Source organism: Taudactylus pleione, unplaced genomic scaffold (assembly GCF_031769625.1).
Source record: "Taudactylus pleione unplaced genomic scaffold, aTauple2 ptg000913l, whole genome shotgun sequence".
Taxonomy (NCBI): Eukaryota; Metazoa; Chordata; class Amphibia; order Anura; family Myobatrachidae; genus Taudactylus; species Taudactylus pleione.
In genome coordinates, this window is record NW_028285314.1 from 1,624,641 (window position 1) to 1,646,431 (window position 21,791).

The window sequence follows — 21,791 nt, forward strand, 5'->3', positions numbered from 1 at the left end:
TGCTATACATAAATAAAGCAGCTACCACTTAAGGGGTAGATGTACAGTATGAAGCAGTGAAAACAGTGGAGAAGTTACACATGGCAACCAATCAGCTTCTACCATTCATTTTATAGACTACTTTATAAATGCAACCTCAAAGCTGATTGTTGCCATGGGCAACTTCTCCACTCTTATCACTGCTTCATACATCTACCCCTTTGTCCATTCCCTCAATGAGACCTCAATGCCCAGCATGATACTGCCACTGTTTGCCGTTTATTTTCTCTTCAGTATCCCCTACAGGCTGGCCATACCCCACTGGCACCGTTCAGTACAGGGGGGGCGCTATGACATGCACTTTCTCCAAGCCATGGTTTTAAGCTACTCCTCTTCTGAGGATGTACTGGAGAACTCACCCCTCTAACCGCCCAGCCTGTGTGAGAAGCCGAACGACGTCTGGTCTTTGGCTGCATTGGTCTGGCAGCCTGCAATGGTTGCTGAAAAGCTGCTGAGGACGATGCCAAGCCTCGACCAGCACATATGTCCATCCACGATGGAAAGAGGGCAAAACCATACTCTCCTGCAGTCCCACTGTCTGTGGTGTACACAGGAAACAACTGGCTATAGCCAGGGTATATGAAGGAGGGACTCAATGCATCCTGGGATTAGAGAGCTCATGTTAACAGTCTATTGACCAGATCTTATACCCCAACATATCAGCTGTGGACCCCAAAGAAGAAAATCCCAGGATTTTAATTGTCAGTGAGAAAGGGGCAATATTTTTTTCTCTGTCAGCTTAGGAAGTACATGACTCACAATTTCCTGCTTCAGTTTCTCCTGCAAATGCTGCTGACAGCTTAAAAGCAGTTCTTTGCATCCCTTAAGACCTGTGACCATTGGGAAGATTTTACATACAACTTCAACCTAGGATCAAGAATGATTGCCAATATGTTGTGGTCCAATTGTAAGATTTTGCAAACACTGGTTCAGGCAAAAAAAAAAAAAAAATAAGTCAGGCACTTGAGCTACTAGTGGAAATGTCTTTAGCAGAATCGCTTAGTTTCTGCTCCTCCTACAGTTTATCTAGCTGCTATTCCAGTAGTTTAATTAAGGGCTCTTTGCATTCCTTAACACCTGTGACTGTTGGAATTTGCTGCACTGCACCCTCATCCCTGAACATGGTCAATCTGTCGTTATCAGCAGGTTTACCAGTATGTCCAGGTGATTGATGTCAGAAACGACTAGCGGGAACACGCATTGCTGGTTGTTCCTGACATTATAGTGCATGATTAGTGAACAATGTCATTGTTCAATTGCACATAACTTAGACAGAGGTAAAAGGGGCACATTCACTATTACCCAGTCTTGTTTTACCACCATCCCCCCCCAAAATTGTAACACCCCACAGAAAATGCTGGTGCTATAGATGTAACCATTAATAAACTACGTGAACCCTAATTTAGAAAGTGACAAACAAAACCCATCATGAAGCAGGGTAGAGCGATTACTAAAACCAATGGCCACTTCCTGCTTTATGAGTCTGATGGGTATGGTATAGAATTGGTGTCAGCATTAACATGACTGCCAATGGCTAGAACTCTTTAAGGAACAGGACATTAACCAATTAACACACTTAGCGGCAGTACGCTCGTTCCGAGCGATGTTTGCACATCTGCGCATGCGTACGGTTTTTAGTACGCATGCACGAACCAGTCAGTGCGGCCAAAAATAGTTTGTTCGCTATATAGCGAGTGCCTGCTATTTTGAGTGACAGGATGAGGCGTATGTGGGTGGTAACAGGGGAAGGTGCTTGAAAACAGGGAGTGGAGATCAGAACGCAGGCGTGCTTAAAGGTCAAAACGGGCGTTTTATGGGTGTGCATAATTAATACAGCAGCGTCATTGACCATGTCACTGGGTTATTTTATAGCCAGAACTGCTCGCAATATAGTGGTAGAAAAAAAACCAACCACAAGAATAGCAAGCAGTTCATACGCTGTTCGATGTACTTGATTAATCTAATAAATAGCGGACATGACGTATGATGCGAGCGGCCAGGGGGCGTTTTTAACAAAAAAACAAGCGTATGTTTTGCTCGCTCGTTCAGACTTAGAGGTGTGAACAGACCGCAACGTGCGAACGGATCATTTGAATAGCCACCCCTTTTTTCTGAACGAGCGAGCGCTAATTGCGAGCAGCTCTGAATGAGGGCCTTAGTGGACTAGCATTTCTTCAGGAATTACAACAGTGGAGGTCTCAAGTTTATGGCTGTTCAGGACAGAACATCCAGGCTGCCATGGAGAGCACTATGCATCTGACTCCAACACCTGCTGAGCCAACAGAGACCCAGAACATACACTGGAGTCATTTCAGATGTCTGATGGACCATTATCCATTGGTTTAAACCCTACAGCCTGATAGTGTCTCAGCCTGTGGTGATAGGCCTTTTTTCAGCTGGTATCCCACATGTTATTGTGACCTAGATCTTGGACAGCAAAATACATGGTTCTCAGAATGCATTACCAAATATAGGGGAGCTATAGACAGATTCTGAGATCCACTGTAAGACCATTGTCATTTATACAAGTTACATTACCACATCACATTTTATCCCAGGTTTATAGGATACATGACAAGGATGCAGAAATTGTTTAATGATTTTTATTTCATTACAGCTTCTTGGTGAGAGAATCTCCTTATGACACATCTTCCAACACACACAAGACCAGCAACTAAAACAGCCAGACTGACGGAGACAATGGCCACCAACACCCACAGTTCTAGAGGGCTGGATCCTGCTGTCATTCTGGAAGCCTGGCTATGGGCTGCACCAGGGGCTGGGTTAGACTCTGCTCCAATCACCAGAAGAGGCCCTAGTGTGGCCAGTCCATGTTCCTCTGGATGAGCACCTGCAGGGGGAGAGGTTAGACTTTAATACTAGCCACCAGAACTACTGTAGAAGTGTGACACATGAGGTATAAAGCACTGGTAAATAGGTTACACTTGCCTGTGACTACTTACCATCCACTTATTGGTCCTACCCCTTGTATGTGTAAAGGGGACAAATATCCATTGCCAAGAGCCATGGCCATGCTGGGGACCTTGTAATATCAAGGACTTTTCTAGAATTCAGCAGTTGGAACTACAGCTAGTGAGGTTATGGGCTTTACCAGGTCACAGCTCAAACAGGCCTGGAAGAAACCCATAGCCAGGTGCAAGGAGGGGGAGGTTTCCTAGAATTGTCTGCAATAAAGACTATTTGAGGAACAAGGTAGACAGGAGACTAAGGTGCACAGAGTTAAGTCACAAGTCATTTGTAATGCAGACACTGGTACTGACAGGACATCAAGACCTGGCATTACCTTCCATTTAGGGCACATGGAAGCCTGGCAGTGTGTAAGTGACTTGGCAGTCCAGTGACTGGTAACATGAAGAACTCACCGACATCTCTCTTCCCCATTCCTATTGGTCTTCTTGGCATAAAGCCCCAACTGCTCTGACCAGCATTCTCATCACAGTTCCCAGTGTCACAGCATTGGCAGATGTTATTGGCGCCCCCCACAGCAGCCCAGCTAAGAGAAATGGAGAAGTCAGCCAGCTTACCCATTACACCAGTAATGTAACTCAGGGGTCTGCACAGGGTCTCACCTTCTAGAGGCTTTGCTGTAGGAACAGGCTTTGTTCAATGGATCCGGGGTCTGAGAGGCTGCAGCAGCTCTCAGGTAACAGGTGATATAGATCTAGGACAAGACAACAGTTACAGTTTAGGGGATAAGCTAAGAGTGCGGGACTTCTGCTAGGGATGCACCCAGTCACCAGGTTCTTCTCCTGCACTAGTCTCAGCCATTGTTACATTAATTAAATTATTGACAGCTCATGATTTAATCAGGGGCATATCAAATTAGTTGTGCAAGTAATCACAAGACAAGACATTCTGGTGATGCCCAATCTCTGCTATCCCATGAACCTACATAGGGGGTTACTGCATTTTATATCACAGGAGCCACCCCTTACATTCTAAATTAAGAAATACCAAGACTCTGCAACACTAAGCTTTCTGCAGCTTGGCCCCAGTAGCCTGTGGGAGGATGGAAGGATCCTTGGCCACCCTCCTTACCAGCCCATACACACCACCAATGGCCACGGATTATGCTGGCTGGGTCCATACCTGGAATCAGTGATAGCAGTAGTTACCACTTAGCTTCTAGCTCTGCACCAGGATATGGCTCTCTCTAATACTCTGTCCCAATGCATGAAGATTAATAAATGCAAGAGAAAAAAAAAAATCAATTTAAGGAGATACTATAACAACTTCATTAAAAATGTTGCAGGTGATGAGTGTGACCTAGATGTTTATACATCTACTGTAGATACCACTCTGCATCCTGCCCCCACACTAGAAGGTGTAACCAGGAAAATGGATCAGTCCTTACAAGAGTGATGTCTGTCTCAATGAACCGGAAAGCATCAACTCTGAACCGGAGCTTGTCTGGCTCCGACCTTGGGGACATGAAGGCTGAAGAGGAATCTTCTTGCTTACCATCCACCAGGCACCTGCACAACAGGACAGGTTTAGCAGAAAGTGGAGCCATGACCACAGCAGCTGGACAGTCACTGGTATAATATACCCATTGTAGGCAATGATGTCATAGTGAGGGTCAGACTGGACATCAGGAGACAGCGTGGCCACACATCCATCCACAAACAGCATCATAGGGACATGGTTCCGAGTGTCCACAGAGGCCTCTATGTGGAACATGTCCCCCAGCTGGAAGACAGAGGAAGGTCTGGGAGCACTCCAGTCATCTGTAAGGTAATCAGGGGGTTAGAGACCAAACTAGACCCAGCAACATCATAGCCACCACCTCACTTACCAGTCATCAGCTGCAAGGAGAAGGACAGCCTCTCTTCTGAGGATGCGGTGGAATGGAACGGAACCCACGTTGGCTTGACGGCCTCACTGCTCACATTACCATGTCTATACAAGATAAGGGGGGGGGGGGGGAAGGGAAATCATATCTATATTAAACAGGTCATATGGTGTTACATTTATGTCTCATTAATAGAGGGGGGGTCACATTTAGTCACATTAGAAATCAAGGGAGATCTACTCATCCCCACTTATTTTCTACAATTGTAAGCGCTTTTGTAGAAAGTAAGTTTTCAGGCCATTCATCAAGAGGGTGAAGCAGGAGAAATATCTCCCGCTTACTGGAATGGCCCGCTGTCCCCATACACTAGTATGGGGACAGTATTCATCAAGCTTCAAAAACACAATATTTTCAGAGCTTGACTGCGGGAGCATTTGCCATCTTGCCGGGTGCAAAGATGGATCCTTAAGGGTCCCTCTGCCCAGTCTAGTTCCTTCCGCTGGACCCTTTGTGCACATGGTCACATGCGCACTTCTCACTGCTCCGAGAGCAGGGAAACTGCGCAGAGAAGGCTAATCCAAAAATAGTCTGTCTTTTCACTGGAGCAATGAGGAATTGCTCATATCGAGTTAGTATGTTAATTATCAGACAGATAACATAATGAATAGATCCCATGGTGAGTTATTAATTTCTCATTAACCAAGAAAACGGCCACAAGATAAGACAGTAGCTAATGGACTAGATACAGCAGCAGACGAATCACTTGGTGATTACTTTAATGTTGTAAAACAAACTTTTTTTGATCCACTTATGTGAAGTCTAAACAACTGATATTTGGTCCATAACCATAGTGGGAAGATGTCTCTTAACCTAATAGGGACATCCATTCTTCCCAAGTCCCTGAGAACATAGTCCCATTACAGCCTGCGGGGAATAGGAGCTGCACCAAGCATATTACTGCAGTATGGCACCGCTATCAGAGCAACAGCCCCTGTAACACAATAACCCACAAATAGAATCCATCTATATTAGGCGCAAATAGAATATGAAAAAAAAGTGTTCAATGATTGCAGATAAGGATTTTCATTAGCATTTCCCAAGTGCTTTAATGTACTTCTATCGGGTTCCTGTAACACATTAAGCTGTCGACCATAATGAGGAATTTGATAGAAACTCACTTTTGTCATGAGTAGTAACTGATGTACATGGGCTGTGTGTCATTGTAGGTAACCCAGGTATGACCACCAGTGACATAATACACAGCCTGGTACAGGGTATAGTAAGGAGGCCTTAATCTGAGTCTCCTTGTGCACAGAAGTGTGGAAGACGTCTGGTGTCAGATCCCAACGTCACTGCCTCAGAGGGGACATGTCAGTCACCAATACAGCATAATAGCTGGTGCAGGGGGGAGATCACTACATTATACAGGATATACGCTGGTGGTGCCCTAATCTGTACAAGGCACAGACCTGATACTGGGGTCACTTGTGGGGGGGATTTGTACTGTATGCATACACTGTAGAACAGTGGTGTCGGGCTCAGGCCCCTCCGGCTGCGGTGGAGCTGCACGTCCTGGCATGCACTGCCACAGTTTTGCTATTAGGGCATACTAAGGCTGTGGAAGGGCATGCTGGGATGTGTGGTCCTGCAGCAGCTGGGGGGCCCCCCTGAGTTTGACACCACTGCTGTAGAGGAAGGGGCGGAGTATTGAGTGGTTTGGTTCCTGTCTCCAGTTCGGAGATAAGGAGCAGGAACAGCAGCAGAGGCTGGGAGTCAGATGGTGTGGTGCCAGCGAGGGCTGTAGGCGGAAAGCCGGAGGGTGTTCCCGGTGAGTGGTCCGCAATCCTGCTAGCATAGAGTGGCAGCAGTCTGAGTGGAGCAGAGGGGTGGGGGGGGGGGGCGGGGGAGAAGGTCTCCCATGAGGTAAAGCCAGCCCACAGCCAACTGATTGAAGGGACAGCAGCAGCCAGGCCCGATCACACCGCAGGAGGGAGGAAGGGACAGCAGCAGCCAGGAGGCGGGCCCGATCACACCGCAGGAGGGAGGAAGGGACAGCAGCCGCCAGGAGGCGGGCCCAATCACACCGCAGGAGGGAGGAAGGGACAGCAGCAGCCAGGAGGCGGGCCCGATCACACCGCAGGAGGGAGGAAGGGACAACAGCAGCCAGGAGGCGGGCCCGATCACACCGCAGGAGGGAGGAAAGGATAGCAGCAGCCAGGAGGTGGGCCCGATCACACTGCAGGAGGGAAGAAGGGACAGCAGCAGCCAGGAGGTGGGCCCGATCACACTGCTGTAGCAAGGAGGCTGTCAGTAAATGAGCAGCAGTGGGAAGCCCATAACCGCAGTTTGTATCCCCTTTAGACGTTAAAGGGGGGTTACATACAGGTTTTTGACAACATGGGGGACGGACAGCAGCTCAGAAGCCAGAACCTGTAATGTTACACAGGAGCACAGCTTCTCCATCACAGACCAAGGCTGAGAGTCACTAGTGTGGCATCACCCACTCATTAATAAGCTATAACCCTCCCTCTGACCCACACTCACCGGCGGTAGAAGCACTGGATGGGGACCACGGCAGAGTTAGTCCTGGTAATGGGGACACTGCTGGAGGGCTTTGGGTTGTAGGACAGACTGGTTATGTAGATCAGAGAGTCTGCAGTCATCTGAGGACATGAAGAGTAATATTATCCATTTATTACACAGACACCATGGGCTCTATTTATTAACATTATTTTTACTAAAATAAAGTGAAAAAGGGTGTTTTCACACCCTTTTCACATTATTTTAGTTTCACCTGTAGTTATTACAGGGTAATTGGAGTAGAATTAGTAAAAAAATTCTACTCCAACCCCTAAGTATCACTTATTTTTAGTAAAGCAGATCGCATTTGCCATAATTGTAATGGGAAATGTGATCCGACCAGTTACTAAAAATAAATTGTAAAAAAATACCGGGGGAAGCCCTGTGATAATAACGCCACCTGGAGGTGGCGTTATCCAGGGTCTCCCCCGGATACCGGGCTCCCTCTCTGCTCTAACGGGGAGAGCAGAGGCGGGAGCCAGTACCAGTAATCAGCTATGTGGTCTAAGCAGACCGCAAGCTGATTGCTGTATAAAAAAAAAAAAAAAACTAAACATTTTTTTTTTTTTACTTACCTGAATCCAGGGACCGGTGATCGGGCCTCCGGTGATGGCTCCTCTCTGGTCAGCTGGTCTCCCACAGTGCACTGCTGCCCGGTCATCAGGTGATCGGGCCCTAGTGCAGTATGGGAGATCACCTGATCGGGAAGCCCGGAGAAGATCACCGGAGGCCAGGAGTATGCAGGCAAGGGAAGGGAAAGAGGAGGGGGTCTGCGATTGCGGGGGGCGGGGCTTAGCGTTGGTGGGGGTAGCAGCGACGGTGGGTCGGCGCGTGCGCGGGCTCTTAGTCGCGGTATTTTTTCCGAAAAAAACACGACTAGAGTGCGGATGGGATCCGCAGGGAGAGAGCTTTATCGCAAGCTCTGTCCCTGCAAGGGATTTATAGTAAATCCCTGTGATATTGCCTGAATTCGCAATGCGAATTCACTCGGTAATATCACACTACAATCCGCATTCAATATGCGGATTGTAGTAAATAGAGCCCCAAGTACTACATGCAGATCAGTTATCCTCTCTGACTGATAATACAAGTTCTCACTGTAGTGTATATAAAAGGATACTACATTAGGTTTCAGGTCACTACTGCCTGGTAAATAAATGGGACTCTTCAGCTCAGATCTCAGCATTTAGACAATGGTTCTCAACATCAGTCCTTATGTAATACAAACTGTCCAGGTTTTCTGGATTTCTTTGTAATACACAGGTGGGTTAATTTTGCAGGGTAAGCAGTTATCCAACTTTCTTCCACAGACAGAAATCCTGAAGACATGACCTGTTAGGAATACTTAAGGACTGGAGCCGAGTATCACTTAGTTAACATTACCCATCTTCACCAGAGAATGGTTCCCTTCAGTGCTACTAGTGACATTTTCAGGGTTTGAGAATCTGGACCACCAAGGTCAGTGTTACCCAGCTGTGTAGCAGGACATGTCCCTGCCTACAAGATCTCCTAGGGAATGCTGGGACTTGAGCCCCCTTAATACATTGCTATGGGGCACATGTCTTAAAAGCCTTTAGAGTGACATCTCCACAGCAGTTAAGTTAATTCCCCAAAGTAGTGCCCCAATTTATTTTTTGATCCCTAGTTCACATTATGTCACATTGTAGGGCTGCCAGTACACATTATGGGGTGGGATGTACTAAGCTCTGCAGAGTGATAAACTGCCAGCCACTCAGCTCCTAACTGTCATGTTATAGGCCAAGCTTGGGGAAGGAAAAAAAAAAAAAAGAAGGACAGGAGCTGATTGGTTGGTAGTGGAGCAGTTCTCAGCACTTAGTACATCTTACCCTGTGCCAAGTCATACACCAGATTCTGACAGTGTCCCCAGTTCATGTTACCCAGCACTATAGTGCCTCAGGTCCACATTATAGTGTCCCATTTCATATGGGACATTAGTGCCCACCAGTTCATTTTATGCCACATTATAGCTTCTCCAATTCAGATTATGTCATATTAAATGCCCCCTTACCACCAGAACATCCACTACACACCTCTCTGAAAACAGAGCATCGCTCCATTCAGACCCATTTACTTAGCTGGCAAATCTGGTAAGTTAGTATGCATCTACTGTGTATAACCTGGGACCATGGCCCACTAAGCCTCTGGGCCCCCCATAGCAATGAGACCTCCTACACCCACTATAGCCATGGAATCTTTATGAAATACCGCCGGCAGCATGACGGTTCGATTCTCGGCAGCGCCTGGCAGACAAAAGCGGAGCTCCTGACAGCGCTGGAAATCCTGATAGTCGCTAAAGTATAAACTAACCTAACCCTCCTTAGGGGTGCCTAACCCTAACCTTCCCCCGATGGTGCCTATCCCTAACCCTCCCCTGCGGCTGTCTGCTCGCGGCGCCCGGCATCCCTTCGATCAGGGAAATGACAGGCGTCTAGATATAGACACCCAGCATTTCACCCTTTCCGGTATAAGACAGTGGGGAAGCCAGCTGTCGGTATTAAGGCAGCCGGTTTCCCGATTGTATACCATAGCCATGCCCATGGTTCTGTAGCCATTTAAGTTGTATGAACTCCAACTTTCCACCCTGCAGTCACAGAGTATAAAGCACCACAGAAAGCATTACCTGTAAGGAAGTCAGACCTCATACGGTACATACACAGTTACATTACATGAGATCTTTACATGCTGGATAAGCTTTCTGCAGAGGTCATGCTTCATGGCAGCTTCTTATACACACATTACACTAATTATGGACACAGCTGCTGTTTGTTACTAGTTATACCCAAGTATCACTTAATAAGGTAAGTGTCCGCTATGGAACTAGGGATAGTCCCCATTGCAGGGAACTGTAGAGACAACAAAACATACCTGCTGACTATTCGGCTGCCCTGCCAGCTCCGGGATGGGTCAGCCAGGTCACTGCAAAAAGAGCATGGCAGCATCATAGGTGGGCAGTGCAGGGGCACGGCATTACGATCACATCATTGGGGCCTCGCTTCCTGCTATACAATGCTCATACTAGCAAGCGCCAGGGCTACAATGATACAATTCAGCACAAATTGCATCATCAGCCTCTTCCGGTACACACACACTCAGACCATAAACAAAGGGGAGCACGTGGAAGGTGGCCGACCAGAAGACTTGCCCTCTCCTGAGGGGGGCCGAGAGCATCATCCAGTTTTCTGGAGCCTTCCAACTACTGCAGGAGAGTTGCAAGTGTGCACTTAGTGCATGTGTACATCCATAACCATCCTCTTCTATTCTGTGCTGCATTATACACAGCTGCTCATTGTGGGTGAGGCAGAGACTATTAGAGTAATCCATAATACAGAAGCTGCTGCCAGGAGAGACCACAGCACTACAATAGACATGAAGAATACTCCCCATAACACCACTGCCAGGATCCCCCCCACTTACCTGTACTGCGTTCCCACACTCCTGGAGGCCAATCTCAAAGACCACACTGGTATCGGTGCTCTGGGAACCAGGTTTGCAGGACTGGGGTCCTAGGCTCAGATCTGAGGCCTTCACCAGCTTCCCATTCCCATACAGGTCTCTCATCACAGTCACCACCATTGTGTCCTCACCACACTGCACTCTGATAGGAGAGCTCTGGGGTGGTGCCAGCTGTCTAGATTGAGCAGCCCCCCCATCATACCTAACAAGGGACCCCCATCCTGACACAGGCTGAGCACCCCATCTAGGAGACCCCAGGCCAGACACAGGCTGAGCAGCCCCCACATGAGACCCTCTAGGAGAGCCCCTCTCAGCAGGCTGGTAATGCCTCCACCAACTGTTTGACTGGCGCCTAACCAAGACATGCTCCCCAGCACTGGCAAACCCTGAGCCATAAACCAGCGCAACCAACTCCACCTCACCCACATCCCCATTCTGCCTGCAGGACACACAACACAAGGACAGGAGTGCAGGGATCAGCCCTTTATACCCCTCCCATCAGCTGCTAAGACCCCCACCTGGGGCAGATAATGATCACACCTGACCATGTGTGTGTGTGTATTATACATACAATGAGGAGCTTTCCAATGAGGATTCTATTTTATCTCTAAAATTGCTATAAAATTTTATCATCCCACCCAAAGTTCCTCCCTGTTTACTTATAACAGCTTTTAATATTATGGGCTCTATTTATTAACATTATTTTTACTAAAATAAAGTGAAAAAGGGTGTTTTCACACCCTTTTCACATTATTTTAGTTTCACCTGTAGTTATTACAGGGCAATTGGAGTAGAAATAGTAAAATTCTACTCCAACCCCCAGCATCACTTATTTTTAGTAAAGCAGATCGCATTTCCCATAATTGTAATGGGAAATGTGATCCGACCATAGTTACTAAAAATAAATTGTAAAAAAATACCGGGGGAAGCCCTGTGATAAAAACGCCACCTGGAGGTGGCGTTATCCAGGGTCTCCCCCGGTTACTGGGCTCCCACTCTGCTCTAACGGGGAGAGCAGAGGCAGGAGCCGGTACCAGTAATCAGCTGTGTGGTCTAAGCAGACCGCAAGCTGATTGCTGTAAAAAAAAGAAAAAAAAAATTAAACATTTTTTTTTTTACTTACCTGACTCCAGGGACCGGTGATCGGGCCTCCGCTGATGGCTCCTCTCCGGAGAGCTGGTCTCCCACAGTGCACTGGGGACCGGTCATCAGGTGATCGGGCCCCAGTGCAGTATGGGAGATCACCTGATCGGGAAGCCCGGAGAAGATCATTGGAGGTCAGGAGGATGCAGGTAAGTCTAATGAAGGGAGGAGGGGTCGCGGGGGGGAGGGGTGGTCGCGGGGGTCCGCGATCACGGGGGCGGGGCTAAGCGTCGGGGGCGGGGCTTAGCATCGGTGGGGGGGTAGTAGCGGTGGTCGGTCGGCGCATGCGCGGGCTCTTAGTCGCGGTATTTTTTCCAAAAATACCGCGACTAGACTGCGGATGGGATCCGCAGGGACAGAGCTTTATCGCAAGCTCTGTCCCTGCAAGGGATTTATAGTAAATCCCTGTGATATTGCCTGAATTCGCAATTCAATATGCGGATTGTAGTAAATAGAGCCCTGTGTATTCAATTCATGAATTAGCAATAACATGTAATGCAGTGCTTCTCATACGCAGCCCTCAAGATACACATCCACTAGACCAGTGGTTCTCAAACTCGGTCCTCAGGACACCACACTGGTCACGTTTTCCAGGTCACCCAGCAGGTGCACAGGTGTATTCATAATACTGGGCATACACTTGCAGATAAAATGTCTGCCAGACCGACAGACATTTTATCTGGCAGCCTGCCAGCCGCAGATGTCGCCGGCATACACTGTGAGATTTCTGGACAATTTCTCTCACAGTGTATCAGCCCGACATCCACGCTCCGCCCCCGGGGGAGGAGACATCTCCCTGTTCCTTCCCCTGACATCCGCGCTCCGCCCCCGGGGGAGGAGACCTTTCCCTGTTCTTCCCCTGACATCCGCGCTCCGCCCCCGGGGGAGGAGACCTTTCCCTGTTCCTTCCCCTGACATCCGCGCTCCGCCCCCGGGGGAGGAGACATTTCCCTGTTCCCTCCTCTGACATCCACGCTCCGCCCCCGGGGGAGGAGACCTTTCCCTGTTCCTTCCCCTGACATACACGCTCCGCCCCCGGGGGAGGAGACATTTCCCTGTTCCTTCCCCTGACATCCGCGCCCCGCCCCCAGTGGAGGAGACATTTCCCTGTTCCGTAGGAAGGAACACAGGAAATGTCTGTCTGTCGGCAGCGGCTGGGCATACACTGCCCGTTGCGGCCGACAGTTTACCGGTAAATATCGCATCGGACAGGCATGCTGGACAATCCGGCATGCCCGACCGAGCAATATTTAACCCTCGGTCGCCCCCCCACACGCTATAATTATCAGGCGATCCGCCGATATCAGGCGAATCGCCCCAATAATTGTAGCGTGTATGGCCAGCTTTACTCACTGACACATTCTGAAAGATCCACAGGTGAAGCTAATTATTTAATTTGCGATTCTGTAAGGAGACCTGGAAAACATGCACCGTTTGGTGTCCTCAGGACCGAATTTTAGAACCTGTGTACTAGACCAGTGGTTCTCAAACTCTGTCCTCAGGACCCCACAGAGTTCACGTGTTGCAGGTCACCCAGCAGGTGCACAGGTGTATTCATTACTCACTGACACATTTTAAAAGATTCACAGGTGAGATAATTATTTAACTTGTGATTCTGTGAGGAGACATGGAAAACATGCCCTGTTTGGGGTCCTGAGGACAGAGTTAGAGAACCTGTGCACTAGACTATTAAATTGAGTGATTGAACGATAGCGATATTATCGTTCAATCGTTCATTAATCGTTCGCAAATTGTTAAGAAAAATGTCTAAAACGTCCAGCAATGCGCGCTCCCGCTGGTCGTTTAGACATCTATCATCGGGCAAACATGCTGGTCAGCCTGACGATAGCGTAAGGTTCAGCATGTTTGCAGATGATTGATTGTGCCTACACTGAACGGCTGCTCGCTCAGTGCAGGCTCATCACAGACTGACAAACGACTGCACGATTACAATGTCGTAATCGTGCAGTCGTTTTCATGTCTGCTAGTGGATGAGCACCTTAATAGTCCAGGTTTTAAGGAAATCCACGCTTGAGCCTCGGGCATTTTTAAGAGAGGAGTGGGCCCGTGTGCAGGCTCAGTGCGAGCCCCCTACTCTCTCTAGTGGTGCTGGGGCAGGTGGTGCAGTAGAGTAGATTCTGGCTTAGTGCCAGGATATACTGCGCATGCGAGGATTTCCGGGAAAATGCCCCTGCACTGTATTCCCGGGGACAGCAGCACTGCGCATGTACAAGGCTGACGCCATTTTCTCTGCAGCGCCGGGCCAAGTTTGCAGAGCAGATCTCTAGAGACAACGGACAGGTAAGTATAAAAATTATTTGGGTTTAGGGTAGGGGTGTGCACCGGCCACTTTTCGTGTTTTGTGTTTTGGTTTTGGATCTGGATCTTTCTTCGTGTTTTGGATCTGGATTGGTTTTGCCAAAACCACCCTTCCGTGTTTTGGGTTCTGGGTTTTGTGTTTTGGATCTGTATTTTTTTGAAAAAAAGCATAAAAACAGCTAAAATCACAGAATTTGTAGGTTTTTCTGCTCCTATGCTATTATTAACCTCAATAACCTTAATTTCCACTCATTTCCAGTCTATTCTGAATACCTCACACCTCACAATAGTGTTTTTATGTCCAAAAGGTTGCACCGAGGTAGCTGGATGACTATGCTAAGCGACACGAGTGGGCGGCACAAACACGTGACCCATCTAGGCGTGAAACTGCAGTGGCAGACAGGATGGCATTGAAAAACTAGGCCCCAAACTGTACATAATGCAAAGAAAAAAAAGAGGTGCAAGATGGAATTGTCCTTGGGCCCTCCCACCCACCCTTATGTTGTATAAACAGGACATGCACACTTTAACAAACCAATCATTTCAGCGCCAGGGTCTGCCACACAACTGTGGCTGAAGTGATTGGTTCGTTTGGGCCCCCACAAAACAAGCTGGCAATTAATCTGTCCCTGCACAAACTGGCTCTACGGAGGCAAGAAGTCGTCCTCATCCTCCTCATCCACAGATTCCTCACCCTCTTCAGTGTTATGTACATCCTCATCCTCACAGAGTATTAATTCGTCCCTGCTGGAACCACAGGTCCCTCTGTACGTTCTGGAGGCTGGTCTCCCTGGAAGAGTTGATCATTCATTTTATGAACATCATCTTCTCCACATTTTGTGGAAGCAACCTCCTACGCCTTTCGCTAACAAGGTTCCCGGCTGCACTAAACACTCTTTCGGAGTACACACTTTAGGGGGGGCAACTCAGGTAAAATAGAGCCAGTTTGTACAGGGACCTCCAAATTGCTTCTTTTTCCTGCCAGTACAGGTACGGACTGTCTGACATGCCTACTTGGATGCTGTCACCGATGTAATCCTTTAACAGACAGACGCACGCTTGTCCCTGCTGCTTTGAGGATTCAAGTGCGGCTACAGCCCACACAATTCACAAAGACAGAAAAAAAAAAAAGAATATTTTTATTGTTTGTGGAGCACACTTTGAGGGTTACACCACCCTCTAACAGACAGACGCACGCTTGTCGCTGCTGCTTTGAGGATGCAAGTGCGGCTACAGCCCACACAATTCACAAAGACAGAAAAAAGAAGAATATTTTTATTCTTTGTGTAGCACACTTTGAGGGTGTCACCACCCTTTAACAGACAGACGCACGCTTGTCGCTGCTGCTTTAAGGATGCAGGTGCGGCGACAGCCCACACATTTCACAAAGACCGAAAAAAAAAGAACAATATTTTAATTGTTTGTGTAGCACACTTTGAGGGTGTCACCACCCTTTAACAGACAGACGCACGCTTGTCGCTGCTGCTTTAAGGATGCAGGTGCGGCTACAGCCCACTCAATTCACAAAGACAGAAAAAAGAAGAATATTTTTATTGTTTGTGTAGCACACTTTGAGGGTGTCACCACCCTTTAACAGACAGACGCACGCTTGTCGCTGCTGCTTTAAGGATGCAGGTGCGGCTACAGCCCACACATTTCACAAAGACAGAAAAAAAAGAACAATATTTTAATTGTTTGTGTAGCACACTTTGAGGGTGTCACCACCCTTTAACAGACAGACGCACGCTTGTCGCTGCTGCTTTGAGGATGCAGGTGGAATCTAGGGATTTGGAACCGAGGACACACTACCTCCATCAATTGTCTAAATCCCACTGCACTAATGTCGGATACCGGACGCACGTCTAACACCAACATAGCAGTCAAGGCCTCAGTTATACGTTTTGCTTCAGGATGACTGCTGTCGTACTTCATCCTCATCGCTAGGGACTGTTGGAGGGTCAATTGTTTAGTAAAAGTAGTGATGTTCCTACTTCCTCTCTGGGATGATGAACAACTCCCAGCAGCAGCAACAGCACTAGTAGGAAGTGGTTCTTGATCTTTCCCTATTTTATTTTTATCAGAGAAAGTTTGGTCCTCCATTTATGTTATATTGATATATATACGTGCGGCTAAAGCGCACACAAACACAGAAAATATTTTTTTATTTTTGCTGGTGAGTAGTGCACTTTGTGGGTTACACCACCCTTTAAGAAATGAGCCAGCCGGCTCTTTACTTATGGGACACAGGCGCACGCTTGGCGCTGCTCCTTTGTTGATGCACGTGCAGCCACAGTGCACACAAGTCACAAACACAGAAAATATATATTTTTTTGGTTTGGAGTGTACTTTGGGGGTTACAGAACCCTTTAACGGTCAAGCCAGCTGGCCCTTTACTTATGACACAGGCGCACGCTTGGCACTACTTTGTTGATGCACGTGCGGCTACTGCGCACACAATTCACAAACACAGAAAATAATTTTTTTTTTGGTTTGGACTGGAGTGTACTTTCGGGGGTTACAGCACCCTTTAACGGTCAAGCCAGCCGGCCCTTTACTTATGACACAGGCGCACACTTGGCACTACTTTGTTGATGCACGTGCGGCTACTGCGCACACAATTCACAAACACAGAAAATAATTTTTTTTTTGGTTTGGACTGGAGTGTACTTTCGGGGGTTACAGCACCCTTAACGGTCAAGCCAGCCGGCCCTTTACTTATGACACAGGCGCACGCTTGGCACTACTTTGTTGATGCACGTGCGGCTACTGCGCACACAATTCACAAACACAGAAAATAATTTTTTTTTTGGTTTGGACTGGAGTGTACTTTCGGGGGTTACAGCACCCTTATCGGTCAAGCCAGCCGGCCCTTTACTTATGACACAGGCGCACGCTTGGCACTACTTTGTTGATGCACGTGCGGCTACTGCGCACACAATTCACAAACACAGAAAATAATTTTTTTTTTGGTTTGGACTGGAGTGTACTTTCGGGGGTTACAGCACCCTTAACGGTCAAGCCAGCCGGCCCTTTACTTATGACACAGGCGCACGCTTGGCACTACTTTGTTGATGCACGTGCGGCTACTGCGCACACAATTCACAAACACAGAAAATAATTTTTTTTTTGGTTTGGACTGGAGTGTACTTTCGGGGGTTACAGCACCCTTAACGGTCAAGCCAGCCGGCCCTTTACTTATGACACAGGCGCACGCTTGGCACTACTTTGTTGATGCACGTGCGGCTACTGCGCACACAATTCACAAACACAGAAAATAATTTTTTTTTTGGTTTGGACTGGAGTGTACTTTCGGGGGTTACAGCACCCTTAACGGTCAAGCCAGCCGGCCCTTTACTTATGACACAGGCGCACGCTTGGCACTACTTTGTTGATGCACGTGCGGCTACTGCGCACACAATTCACAAACAGAAAATAATTTTTTTTGGTTTGGACTGGAGTGTACTTTCGGGGGTTACAGCACCCTTTAACGGTCAAGCCAGCCGGCCCTTTACTTATGACACAGGCGCACGCTTGGCACTACTTTGTTGATGCACGTGCGGCTACTGCGCACACAATTCACAAACACAGAAAATATATTATATTTTTAGCACTTGGGGGGAGCACCCCTGATGGACAGAGCACCCCCTGGACAACACTACAGCACCTCTTTAGGACTGGGACACTGCACAGGACTTTGGAGTGGACACAGCCCCTATGGAGAACTGACTGCACAACACAGTCCAGCCAGCCCCTATGGACTTTGAAGTAGTGGACACAGCCCCTATTAACAACAGCAGCACAGCACAACACAGCCAGCCCCTATGGACTTTGAAGTAGTGGACAACAGCAGCACTACACTACACTACACTACACAGCCCTAACTCCCACCCTCCCTCTTCACTGTCCACAGCCGAGTGAGAAAATGGCGCCGACGTGGGTACCTTATATAGGATCCAAAACCCGCGAGACTCGGAAGGCGGGAAGATGACGTTTTGCCTCGATTTCAGAATCCGAGTCAGGCGGGAAAAGTCGAGCCTGACTCGGATCGGACTCGGATCGGGGGGGCTCGGGGGGGTTCGGATTTCAGAAATCCGAACCCGCTCACCCCTAGTTTAGGGTGTGCGGTGTGGGCCCCCCTGGACCCAGGGGCCCTGCACCCATTATAGATGCGTACCTGGCTTGAGCACAGGTGCACCTGATTTAACCATCTTTGCTCAAGAGTGGATATCCTTAAACCTGGACTGTAATGCTGGCCATCCACTATACAATTTTCTGTCAGATATCTGTCCAATCTGGCTGGTTAGAATGAAAACCTGGTAATGTAGGGGAGCAAATGACAGTCGATCGTATGGTTTTAAACACTGAAAAAAGGACATAAAAAAATTGTTCAAATTGGTTTAAATTTCTGTGTTTTAATCAATTTGTCTGAACGACCATTTTTGGCTATTTTCCAGTGTTTGTGAGCAAATGGGCGACTGTCATTTCCTCCTATACATTACCAGGTTTACATCCCAACCAGCCAGATTGGACAGATATCTGACAGATAATTGTATAGTGGATGCCCAGCTTTAGTGTGTCTGGAGGCCCTAGGATTGCCAGATCATCCCTATAATAAGGGACAGGTATGAATTACAGAGTTTCTGTGGAAGCTTAAAACCAGGTGAAATGGAGACTTGAAATCAGCCAGCTGGAGAATCTGTGTAATTTATATGTGTCCCATATTAAAGGGCTGAGGTGACCCTACGCTGATGGGCGAGTGTGAGAAGCACTGATATATATGTACAGGTATGTGAGCCACCCCTTACTCCTGGCAGCCCCCTCATCAGTGCTCCTCACAGTGACTGCAGGAGGAAACATGTCACTGTCCCCTGGGTTTACCACCGCTCTGTATAAGTGACCCAGTACCTGTATCGCTGGCACCACCCCTCACATTGTATTTCTGTCACTGGCACATTTACACATGGGTGGGGGCGGGCGGGTGAGCGCAACAGAAGTGCAGTCAGGACATGTTCAAAATGCGTCCGATGGCGACTACCAGAAAGACACATATGCGCCTGATTGGTGCTGCCTCACCTGCGGGTGCTCACGCTCTGCTGCAAAATATAACCTGATGATGATGGTGACTATCATCGGCCACTTCTGATTGGCTGAGCACATCTAAATCCACTTATGCTAATACAATAACAATGTGACCAGAACAGTAGGGGGACGATATTCCGCCCTGTGCCGGCACCGCCATCCGGACATGTGAGATCAGCAGGAGGCTCCGGGCAGCTCTCTAGGCCGCACGTTCCAGGCACCCTACAAGACAAAGGCTGGTGCCATGTTGGAGCATCGGTGCTGATCCCTAGGCCCTGCGGCCTGAGTGGCATCACCGCTCTCCCACCCTTCGTTATGGTGCGGAATGTGGCTGCTGCGATCTATTCTAAGTGATCAGGGGCGTAACTAGGTATTTGAGGGCCCCATAACAATAGTTTGTAAGGGCCCCTATGTACCACACAATGGTGACAAATGTATAGAACACGTTACTTTGACAAGGATGATGGACCCCCCCTTCAGCTCTGGGCCCCATAGCAGCTGCACCCCTTGTACCTGTGGTAGTTACACCCATGACATTGATATTACCCATCAGTCAGCAGCAATTATGCAGATTTCCATGTCATGTGTTGTATAGAGGAAGCGGACAGGTGTCATGTGACCGTATTTCATCCTTTCATCCTGTCTCCATCTTACTCTAATTTCCCTTTACAAGGTAAATGTAACTTTATTAGTTATTAACAACATTGATCAGCCTTGTACTGTGCAGCCAAATTATGAACCGTTTCAGACAGATGGACAATTACGCGGGTGTAGAACACCCCATTAAGCAATGGGCCCCACATGCCAACAAGGGACAGTCCAGGGCGCAGTGGCAGTTGCATGGTGTAGGGTGGTATCAGCTGGCACACATTAGTACCCTGATACTTCTGCGGACATCACTGACTGGCAGATGCTTCATAACCATCCTTGCAGGTCATTTGCACACATTCATGTCATGCATTAATTCTGGCAGGAGTGGGATCTTTCATCGCAACAATGCGCCTCCGCCCAGGTCTGTAGACACCACATTATGGATGGGGGAACATCCCTCTGAGTTTGGCTCCTCGTTCGCCAAATTTGAGCCCAATAGAACACATGTGTGATGCAGTGCAACAAACCATCTGTGGCAGGGTTCCACCACGGGTGAATATTAGGGAGTTGTAGAGCGTTAATCAGGAGGCATGGTGCACACCATCTACACAGTACTACAGAGAGCTTGTGGAGTCCATGCCCCATCGTGCTTCTGCTTCTATCGGATGAAAAGAGCATTACTAGGCTGGTGTCTCAGTTTTCCTGGCAAATCAGTGTAACTCTCTCTTCTCTGCACATTTTAAATGTCCCCCCCCCCCACATGCAGAGCAACATGGTTCTGGTGCAAAGTTAATCAGTTCTTTTACTTTGCTCCCAACTGGGACTTCACCCCCTTCATTGGAACAGTCTAGTGAGAGGGAAACAGGGAAGGGGAAATGATATGGAAGGAGGAATTGGAGGCTGGAGAAGAAGAGTTAGAATAATGAGAAGGTGAAGGTAACAGTGGGTGCATGGAGGGGTGAGGTCAGAGATGTGGATGAATGTGGGTTAGCTGGGGAAGGTATAGAGAGAAGAGGGAAAAGCCAACTGATGCAATGTTGTGCAGGGCAATAGAGGAGTTATAGGTAGATGGAGTGGGTGGGAAGTGTGTAATTTAGTGGAAGCCAGGTAAAGCATTGATTACTAACAATACTAATAACTTTAAAGAAAAACAAATCTGAGAAGTAGAAATAAACTAAAAGTCACATTGTGATTTTGTAATCTGTTTTTTTTAATAAAGTGGGAAATTAATCCAAACAGCAAATCACAGGCCTCAGGGAAATACAGTGTAACAGCCTAGTGGAAGTCACTAATTTTTAACTATATGATTTGGTGATAATACTCTATCTGTGGAGAAACTGCAAGAAACTGGGTCTAGATAAGAAGCTGGTGATGATGGCCTTGCAAGATACAAAAGAACATGAACGCCCCCAGTAAAGTACAGTAATATACACTGCTTGTCATACACACCATCTTGGCAAAGCTTCTAGTGGGGCATGGTGGAATGGTCCTTGTACCCACCCACCCGTATGTTCTATATTAAGACATACACAGTTTAACAAAACAAGCACTTCAGCAACAGGGACTGCTACTTTTATGGCTGAAGTGCTTGGTTTGTTTGGGCCCCTCACAAACCAAGCTACCAATGGGCTTAAGGAAAATAACGGTGTTAATCTTCATCACAGATGGAATACGTCATTATCATCCTCACCCTCATATCACACATTATGAGCTCATCCCAATTGGAATCCTCTTACAGAAGTCTCTGTATTTT

The 21,791-nt window shown here is 47.8% G+C and overlaps 1 protein-coding gene across 1 annotated transcript; it reads right to left on the reverse strand.

Moving 5' to 3' along the window:
• Positions 1-2,642: 2,642 nt before the first annotated feature.
• On the reverse strand, positions 2,643-11,330 carry LOC148473768 (zona pellucida sperm-binding protein 3-like). The gene is made up of 8 exons (XM_088459544.1): positions 10,868-11,330; positions 7,397-7,515; positions 4,856-4,959; positions 4,610-4,787; positions 4,415-4,535; positions 3,630-3,721; positions 3,423-3,553; positions 2,643-2,890 (listed from the first exon to the last, which is right to left on the reverse strand). Exons 1-8 carry the CDS (start codon positions 11,024-11,026, stop codon positions 2,643-2,645), a joined length of 1,152 nt encoding a protein of 383 aa, XP_088315670.1. The 5' UTR covers positions 11,027-11,330.
• Positions 11,331-21,791: the final 10,461 nt, after the last annotated feature.